General features: G+C 45.2%; 1 protein-coding gene across 4 annotated transcripts in view; it reads right to left on the minus strand.

Moving 5' to 3' along the window:
• ptpro (protein tyrosine phosphatase receptor type O) overlaps positions 1-8,553 on the minus strand; it is a 103,639-nt gene extending 95,086 nt beyond the window's left edge. For 2 of the 4 annotated variants that reach the window (XM_055652913.1, XM_055652912.1), the window contains exon 1: positions 8,200-8,550. In XM_055652913.1, coding sequence (XP_055508888.1) covers positions 8,200-8,274 — 75 coding nt within the window. In that variant the 5' untranslated portion in view covers positions 8,275-8,550. Of the gene's footprint in view, positions 1-8,199 lie in introns of all 4 variants that reach the window. The other 2 variants (XM_055652911.1, XM_055652910.1) reach the window with 2 other exon arrangements.
• Between the last annotated feature and the right edge of the window lie 1,987 nt (positions 8,554-10,540).

Raw genomic sequence — 10,540 nt, forward strand, 5'->3', positions numbered from 1 at the left:
TCAGAGTATTGAGTACAGAAGCTGTGAGATTATGTTGCAGTTGTTTAAGACGTTGGAGAGACCGCATTTAGAATATTGTGTTCAGTTCTGGGCACCATGCTATAGGAAAGATATTGTCAAGCATGAATGGGTTCAGAAAATATTTACGAAGATGTTGCCAGGACTAGAGGGTGTGAGTTATAGGGAGAGGTTGAGTAGGCCAAGTCTCTATTCCATGGAGCGCAGGAGGATGAGGAGGGATCTTGTAGAGGTGTATAAAATCATGAGAGGAATAGATCGGGTTGATGCACATTGTCTCTTCCCAGAGTAGGGGAATTGAGGACCAGAGGACATGGGTTCAAGGTGTAGGGGAAAAGATTTAATAGGAATCTGAGGGGCAACTTTTCATATAAGGGCAGGGGGGTGTATGGAACAAGCTTCTAGATAAGGTAGTTGAGGCTGGGACTATCCCATTGTTTAAGAGACAGTTAGACAGGTACATGGATGGGACAGGTTTGGAGGGATATGGACCAAGCGCAGGCAAGTGGGACTAGTGTAGCTGGGACATTGTTGGCTGGTGTGGGCAAGTGGGGCCGAACAGCCCGTTTCCAACCTGTATCACTACGACTAAGAGATCAAAGATTTATGGCAGATTTCCAGAATAGAGCTTGAAAATGTACCTCGCCTGGATCATGCACCCATTTCTCCCACAATTCCACCCCTTCCTCACACCACCCGCCCCCCTCTCTATCCACTAACGTCAATATCTTATCTTAGTTTAGAGATACAGCATGGAAACGGGCCCTTCAGCCCACCGAGTCCACGACGACCATCGATCAACCTTTCACACTGATTCAGTGATCCACTTTCTCATCCAGTCTCTGCACACTGGGGGCAATTTACAGGGGGACAATTAACCTACAAAACCCACGCATCGTTGGGATGCGGGAGGAGACCGGAACACCTGGAGGAAACCCACGCAGTCACAGGGAGAACATGCAAACTCTGCATAGACAGCACACAAGGTCAGAATCAAAATGGGGTCTCCGACACTCTCATCACCTCAAAAATAATTAGGTGAATGGCTGTTTATATTTTGTCTTGACTATTGTACACGACACAGAATTAGGGCCAGAATGCCATTATATTCAGGAAAGTACTATTTTGTTTAAAAATTAATTCCTTGCCACTCGATTAAATAAGGAAAAACAACGCATATCTTTGATTCTCTAGCAATATTCAAGGGTAAGATTTTATTAACATTATCAACAAGATTGGGAATGATTTAAGCAGCAGGGAAGCAAAGAAAAGAATGCATTGCATCAATCATACTACATTTGACAGATAATGTGGAACGGAAATGTTAATTTAAGGAGAGCTGGTGTCAATTGTTTCTAAATGAAGTGTCTGCCTTTAAGCCAAAAATTAACGTGGTTGCCAGGATACAGTTTCATCTCATGAACTGTACAGGAAGTTCACACCTCTGGAAAATGTGAGAATTATACTTCATTGTTCCTTGGAATTGATGGGACAGAACTGGATTCTGATCTCACGCAAGGCACAAAATGCTGGAGAAACTCAGCAGGTCAGGCAGCATCTGTGGAGGGAATGGACAGACAATGTTCTGGGCCCTTGTTCGGGCCGATTGGAGTGGGTGGACGAAAGCTGGAAATGAGAGGTGTGAGCGGGACAAAGCCTGGCAAGTCATTGTGGAAACAAGGAACTGCAGATGCTGGTTAAATGGATACAAAGTGCCAGAGTAACTCAGCTGGTCAGGCTGCATCTTTGGAGAACAAGAATGGGTGACGTTTCGTCAGTCCACAGTCTAACCTATCCATGTTCTCCAGAGAAGCAGCCTGACCCACTGAGTTACTCCAGTACTGCATCTCCTCTTGGCAAATGATGGAGGTGAGAGGTTTGATTAGTAGTTTGGAGGACAAGGGTTAGAGTTGAAAAGGAGACAAAAGGATATTAGATAAAGAGAGAAGAATGAGTTGTTAAGCCAGAGGGAGGGGGATAGGGAAATGAGGAAGAAATACAGTAGAGTGGGAGAAATGTGTGTGCAAGGGGGTGGGAGGAACAGAATGAGGTGGCAGTGGTGAAGGGAGGTTGTTACTTAAAACTTGAGATTTCAGTGCACAGACCTTTGGCGTGTAAGCTACCTAGACCTGGAACTGGGCAACAGCTCGTTTTCACAAATAAAGCTTGTGTAAATACTGCGGCTTGGGAGAATTAGGAAACAACTCCAAGGCAACATAAAATACAATCAAAGATAGACACAAAATGCTGGAGCAATTCAGCGGGTCAGGCAGCCCCTCGGGAAACAAGAAATAGGTGAGGTTTCTGGTCGAGACCCGTCTTCAGAGATCTCGTCCAGAGATGCTGCATGTCCCGCTGAGTTACTCCAACATTGTGTCGCCCTTCTTCAAGAAGTTTGACCAACATCTGCAGTTCCTTCCTACGCACTAAATATAACTGAAGTGTTTACACATGGGCTACCAATAATCTCCAGAATCAAAAGGCAATTAAAACGGCAGGATGTTCTTCAATACCCAAAACCACTAGAACCGAAATGGGCAATCTGAAAATTATTAAAAGGGAAACTGCAGATGTGCGAAATCTGAAATAAAAACAGAAGATTCTGGGAGTACTCAGCAAGTCTGGCCGCATCTGTGGGAAGAGTAAACGGCCTGTCCCACTTGGCGATTTTTTTTCGGCGACTGCCGGTGTCATATCAGGGGCAGCAAACGATTTTGAACATTTCAAAATCCAGCGGCGACAAAAAAAAAGTTGCGACACTTGAGGAAACACCGCGAGTCAATACGTCATCACGCCGTTACTTTTGCAGAGATCTGATACATCAGTCAATTATGCCGGCAGTTGCCAAAAAAAAAAAATCGCAAGTAGGACAGGCCCTAAACTGAGTTAATGTTTCAGGCTGGAGACCTTACACAGGGGCCAAGTTTAAATAAGATGTTTGGGGCAGGGTTTAATTTTATTTTAAATATATACACAGAGAGTGGCAGGGACCTGCAACGTGCTTCCGGAGTGGTGAGAGAGAAGAGATGATAATGGCATTTAAGAGGTTTTTAGAAAGGCACATGAATATGCAGGGACTGGAGGGGTAGGCATCACATGTAGGCACAGGAGATTAGTTTATCTTGGCATCATGATCGGCACAAAGATTGTGAGCCAAGGGGCCTGTTGCTGAACTGGTCGATGTTATATCTGGAAAGGAGACAAAGAAAGACACAGGGAGGCTGAGAGACAGGAATGTCTCTTCAAAAATAAAAACCATGGCAACAAAGAGGATGGGTTCTAAACAAGGTTATTTGGTCAATGAATGAAAAGGGATAGTTGGAGAGGGAGAATATAGATGAGAACCCGGGCAAAATGTGGGAGCTGTGAAATGCAAAGCTGGAGTATATCATATAGGCTCACAAGGTCATGTTGGGAACGTCCTTCACTCCCAGAGAGATTGAAACAAGCCAGTTAATATTAGCTGGGCAAAGATAGACTTGCCTGGTCCTCATCTTCCACCATTTCCAAAGCATCCAAATCATTTCTGCAATGGGGTGACCTGAACTGCACGCTACACTCCAGATGTGACTGAACCAAGGTCCTCTCAAGCAAATGACTTCCCGACACATACTCAATGTGATGAACCATGGATTCTAATCCAAGGGTTCCAAGGGAAGGGGCCACAGCAGCAGTTGTTTGAATCTTTCAAAATTCCCTCGATTCTCCAAAGACATCAGAATAGAAACTGCAAAAGGCAACTGTTAATATTAATAAGACTGCATCGCTGGAGAACGTGGATGGGTGACGTTTCGTGTTGGTAACTTTCTTCAGACCGATATGTGGGGAGGGAGAGGGAGCTGTGAGGATGGAGGGTCAGGACAAAATGTGGCAGGTGATAAATAGGTGGACACAGGCAAGTGGGGGTTGAAAGGCAGATGATTGGAACAAAGGCCAGAGATAAAAGCAGAAGGTGCGAGACAGAAGGATTGAAGAGTTGTGAATTGTGAAGCCAGAGGAATAACCAGGTGGAGGGGAGAAATAGGTGCAAGTCCCATATCGCTATCATCCTTTCCGATCCATTTACCTGTCCAAACGCCTTTTAAAACTATTCCATGAGGATGCATGGAATTAATAATAAGGATAACAACAATTTAGCACAAATAGCTGAGATAAATGGATGATTTTCAGATTGGTAAGATGCGGTTAAAGATCGGCATCAAGGCCAAAATGTCACATTTTATATTTGTTGATTCAGATGAAGAGACCAAGTTTACTTCAGTTGGCAGAATGGGTTAACAGTACAGAGACGGGTGGGAAAGCAAGTTGTGGGAATGAGACCAGGAACCTGCAAATGGCTGGGAGCCATTTGAGAAGATGGCAGATGGAGCACAATGTGGACAAATGTCACGTTCTTTCCACCACAGTGGATAACAAGAGAAGCAGATTATTGAAGTCGTGAGAGACTAATGAATGTGGTGCTGAGAGATATCCGTGTGCATTTGTACAATAAACACAGATGGTTAGTATGCAGGTAGAGGGGGTAATTAAGAAAGCAAATTAAATGCTAGCCTTTGTCACCAGGCTTTGAGGATTAATGCAGAGAAACCTTGCCACAACTGCACAGGGATCTGGCGAGACCACATCCGCCAGGTAGATATGAATGCAAGGGGATGGGAAGGAGGGAACATTATCCCACTTCCGCAACCACTCCCTACACACTGGGAGCAATTCACAGGGCCAATTAACGTCCAGACCCGTTTGAAGGACGTGCACACTCCACAAAGCCAGCACCCGAGTCGGGGTCGAACCCGGGTCCCCGGTGCCACGACACAGTAGCTCCACCCGCTGCACCACCGTGACGCATTTACTCCAGCACTTTGTGCCTTTTTTTGTAAACCACGAGGGAGAAACAGGGAAAAATTGGGGATGGGAGATGAGTGGTGGGAGAAGGAAAATGGAGTAAGATGGCTAGAGGGGGAGAGTGGGTGGAAAAGGAGAGCACCATTCGGGGGCTTGCAAAAATAGGGGGGGGGGGGGGGGTAAACAAGGTATATTGAAGTCTGAGACCTCAGTATTCATACTGTTGGGTTGTGCACTACCCAAGCGGAACGGGAGGTCCTGATGGACTGGACGGTGGATTTCTTTGCAATCCAACCTACCATTTTAGAAACTTTTAAGTAAAAACCTTCCATTAGCAATTCCATTAATCTTGCTTTTTTGAAACTCCGGTACAAGTTTGAGGCATTTAAATATATTCGGAGCAAGATTGTGAAATTAAATAATGCATGCATACAATCCACTCCAGTTTAGGAGATTGATGCAGGCAGGCATGGTGCAGCAATAACTGTCATTGGTGGACACAAAGTGCTGGAGTAACTCAGCTGGGCGAGGCAGCATCTGTGGAAAGAAGGAATAGGTGACGTTTTGGGTCAAGACCCTTCTTCAGACTGAATGAATGGTCTCATTCAGGCTGAAGGATCTCGACTCGAAACGTCACCTATTCCTTCCCTCCAGAGATGCTGCCTCACCCAGCTGAGTTACTCCAGCATTTTGTGTCTATCTTCGATTTAAACCAGGATCTGCGGTTCTTTCTTACGCAAATACTGTCATTGGCTCCTGCTGAAAACCCACACATGATGCATAATTCAAAGCAAATACAAATCTTCCCATTTTATATTAGAACAAGGGCATTTCTTCCTCATTTAACTTTGATTTCACGCTGCTAAGCCAGTCCTAAGCTCAGCTGCTCTGCGTTTAAGCAGGCATTACGTGTGAAATTCCACCACAGATGGATCGCACAACAGGAATGTGATATACAAGATGCTTTTACCCAGGAACAGGCTCGAAGTCAAGATGAACATTGGCGCACAAGATAAAACTAATTTGCAAAGAAGGACTGTGCATTTTGTTGTGAACCATTGCAGCATTAGTTACATCTCTGCTTGGTGCCACGGACCAGTCTGAAGATGGGTCCCGATCGAAGACATTGCCTATCCATGTTCCCCTGTGATGCTGCCTGGCCCACTGAGTTAATTTTAGCGTTAAATGTATTTAATAGATACAGCTTGGAAACAGACCCTTCGGCCCAGAGTCCACACCGACTGTTGATCACCCGTTCACACTAGTTCTATGTTATCCCACTTTCTCATCCACCCCCTACACACAAGGGACAATTTACAGAAGAAAATTAACGTACAAACCCGCACGAATAACATGCAAACTCGACACAGACAGCAGCCAAGGTCGAGATTGAACCCGGGTCCCTGGTGCAGTGAGGCAGCGACTCTACCACCCGTGCAACATTTACTCCAGCACTTTGCGCTTCTCTTTGTAAACCAGCATCTGTAGATTGTTGCATCTGCAGCATTTATTATACTTGGTGACTGCAACTGGATTTGACCGTGGCGTGGGCCAGAGTGGAACCGTCATCATCTGTGATCCCCAGCCGACTACCTCCAGCAGATAAGACCTGGGAGCAAGGTAGGTGGACCAATGAGGCCATTCCCTGTCCTAACCCAGCAGGGAAGCTAGTAACATTCCACCTCAGGAATGACAACTAATTCCAGATCACAGATTAAGGCCAGAAACTAGAACAGCTCCCGACCCAAACCGTCGCCCATCCACTCCCTCTACAGATGCTGCCTGACCCACTTGAGTTCTTCCAGTAAGGGCTGCACAGTTGCGCAGCAGAGTACAGCTCCAGAGACCCGGGTTTGATCCTGACCACGGGTGCTGTCTGTACGCAGTCTGTACGTTCTCCCCGTGAGATTTCTCCGGGTGCTCCGGTTTCCTCCCACACTCCAAAGTCGCCCAGGTTTGCAGGTTAATTGGCTTTGGGGAAAAAATGTAAATTGTCCCTGGTGTGTAGGATGGTGCTGGTGTATGGGACGATTGATGGTCAGCTCAGATGGGCGACCCAAAGGGCCCGTTTCTGCCCTATAATCGCTAAACAAAACCAGCACATTGTGTTTCACCCAACTAATCTTTCTAGTACAGCTACTCCACATCGCAACCCAGTAACGTACTGAATGAGCAACAGTGACAATTCTCACGCACGCACATCCATAGTGGATTTAACAACTCCTAGATTTTATCAGAGGTGCTTTGCATGCAATAAAGTGGCCATTTGTAGAGATGTACAAAACATAAGACTTAAGTCTAGAGTGTTTCATTGTCATATGCACTGAGACGGAACAATGAAACTCTTGGGTGCAGCAGCACGACAGGTCTGTGAACACCGCACTTAATAGATAACATGATAAAACAAAAAAAAAAATTCAATAAATCAGAAAGCTCCCCCCCCCCCCCCCCCCCCCCCCCAACCAAGAACATGTGCGGCTTTACTTAAACACAGCAATCTTTCACAAACAGCAATACAATAATAGGCTGATCATTTGTTTCTGGGATGTTATTTGAGGGACTAGGAACACATTGCCTGTTCTAGCACGGAATAATGTAAAAGCTGCGTTTGTTATTTTTTAAATCTGTTTTTCTCAGGTGATTTGTCAAATTTATCAAAATATGCTGACACGTGTCGCAGGCAATTTCTATGTGGCTCCTGCAATTTGTACAAGGCTACATACAACCCGCTGAGCAAGGACCACTAAAAAGCAGAGCTGGGTTGCCCTTGGGAAACTGGTGTATTTAAACCCATGCAATGAAAAGGTGAATGTACTTTCCTTGGATCTCGGGCATTTAAAAATACATTCATCTTGCTACATGCTAAAAATGGGGAGGGTGGGGGGGGGGGGGGGGGGGGGGGGGAGAGGGGAGAGAGAGAGAGAGAGGGAGAGTGAGAGGGGAGAGAGATGAGAGAGAGAGAGAGAGACACACAACACACAATGGATTTCAGACAGACAATGTTGACAATTTTTAAAAAAAATGTTGAATAAAAATGTCCATAATCAGACTCCCTTTCTAAACAAGTATCCAGTACAAGATCACGTTATCCAGGAAACATGGAGACTACAGCAGTGTAAAGCCTCCTGGCTGTGTCTGCAAATATATTATGCTAAATCGGCCTTTTTTTGTTTGCCAGCTTCGGTCATGAAAGGGGAAAGCAATTGTAAAGATGCTTAAAACAAATATACTAGCATAATACCGACTAACAAAGCAATGACAGCAACCCCCCACCCGACCCATGCAAGCGGCACTGCTCCACGGTGGAACTGTGTCGTTTCACACTACATCCCCACCTACCTTTAAGGCGAAAAGGAAGCAAGTGATAAAAAGCACCATTGGGCAGGCGGCTCCTCTTTGCAGATCCCAAGGCATTTAATGAAGATAGAGACGGCACAGCAGGGGCAAGGCTGTTAGCACAGACAATGGCGCTTCCCCGCACCATCCCTCTCTGCCCACTCTGTATGCTGGAGATTGAGTCGTTGCCTTCCCTTAATCTCTTTCCTCTCCCCCCCCACCCCCCTCCCCTGTCACGACTCCGATTGCAACTACAACACTTGCAAAAAATCAAAAAAAATCTGCACCCTTCCGTTTTATTTTGTTCTCCACGATTCCTGCAGGCAGCTTTCTCCACCGGTACGTTGTGTTGCAATGATCAATGGGCAGAGAGCATCCCATACAAAAAGCTCATTCTCCCCTGCTAACCCCGCCCTCCCTCTCTCTCTCCTCTCCACAGAGACTCTGACTGAATCTTGTAACCCGCTTTAAATGCCCGAGAGGTTTCCGTTCCTTTGCATTTAACAGAACCTTCCATCATCTTATGTAGGGCAAGGAACGGCTGTGAAATCCAGAGAAGCTCTCAATACGGAAAGGGGAGCAGGGCGAGAGTTACAACACCGCGCTAATTCTCCAATGTCTCCCTGCAGATAGTCTCGTGTGAACATTTAAATGTCAAGTCATTCTGATCGACTGTGTTCAATTAATAAGACGCCTTTCTCGAACGACAGAGGGCTTGGTCCTTCGGCTTGGAGGAGGGGGGGGGGGGGGGGGGGGGGGGGGGGGGGGGCAAACTGTGCACTCAAATACGACACAAGACTGTAAGGTCACAAAGATCTTCCTTCAAGGCTGTTCATCCAGGCAGCTAACAAAGAGAGTTCACAATTTTCTCTTTTTTTTTGTAATAATGTGGATGAACAAGAGAAAGGGTTTTTTTTTTCCTTCCAAATTCAGGGTCATGAACAACTTTACAGTGAATCTATTTATGTTATACACACACTTAATATAATCAAAGCCTTTATTTATCTGCCACAAATCAAATCAATGATAACCAAATCCGCTCTCCTGCGTAGGAAGGAACTGCAGATGCTGGTTTAAACCACAGATAGATATAAAAAGCTGGATCAACTCAGCGGGTCAGGCAGCATCTCTGGAGAAAAGGAATGGGTGACGTTTTGGGTCGAGACCCTTCTCACGTATCAGTCACAGAGTGTGGAAACAGACCCTTCGGCCCAACTTGCCCAGCCAGTACACTAATCCCACCTCCTATGTTTGGCCCTTATCCCTTCAAACCTGTCCTATCCATGTAAATGTTTCTTAAACGTTGGGATAGTCCCAGCTTCAACTACCTCCTCTGACAGATTGTTCCATACATCCACCACCCTTCATGTGAAAAAGTTACCCCTCAGATTCCTATTAAATCTTTTCCCTTTCACATTAAACCCATTTCCTCTGGTCCATGAAGAGGCTCTGTGCATCTACCTGATCTATTCCTCTCATGATTTTATACATCTCTATAAGATCACCCCTCATCCTCCTGCGCTCCCGGGAATAGAGTCCCAGTCTACTCAACCTCTCCCTATAGCTCAGACCCTCTAGTCCTGGCAACACCCCCATAAATAGGTTGTGGAATCAAGAACCAGAGGACATAGGTTTAAATTGAGAGGGAAAAGATTTAATAGGAACCTGAGGGGCAAGTTTTCCACACTGAGAGTGGTGGGTAATTTTGGAACGAGCTGCCAGAGGAGGTAGTTGAGGCCAGGACCATGACAGCATTTAATAGACAGTTGGACTGGTACACGTGTAGGAAAGTACTGCAGATGCTGGTTTAAATCAATGCCAGACAAAATGCTGGAGTAACTCAGTGCATCTCTGGAGAGAAGGAATGGGTGACGTTTCGGGTCAAGACCCTTCTTCAGACTGGTACATGGATAAGAAGGGTTTAGAGGGATATGGGCAAGTGGGACTAGTGTAGCTGGAACATCTTGGTCAGCATGAATGAGTTGGGCCGAAGGGCTGCATGACTATGATTTGATAATTTAAATACTTGTTACCCACAATTCATTAGATTATTATTCAGAGTTAATCTCAGTGATTATGTTCACAATAGTAACCAGTTATAATTCAGGTTCAAAACCAATACATACCTTTAAGTGACCAGCTCTTACACTCTATAAGGCTTCTGATCCTTGCGATAACAGGCACTATTTTTATAACATATATATTATAATACGACATAATGCATTCATAAGGCTTCTGATCCTTGCGATAACAGGCACTATTTTTATAACATATATATTATAATACGACATAATGCATTCACATATTATATTTATACATGCACGTGTGTATATATATATATATA

The sequence above is a fragment of the Leucoraja erinacea genome, chromosome 22 (assembly GCF_028641065.1).
Source record: "Leucoraja erinacea ecotype New England chromosome 22, Leri_hhj_1, whole genome shotgun sequence".
Classification (NCBI taxonomy): domain Eukaryota; kingdom Metazoa; phylum Chordata; class Chondrichthyes; order Rajiformes; family Rajidae; genus Leucoraja; species Leucoraja erinaceus.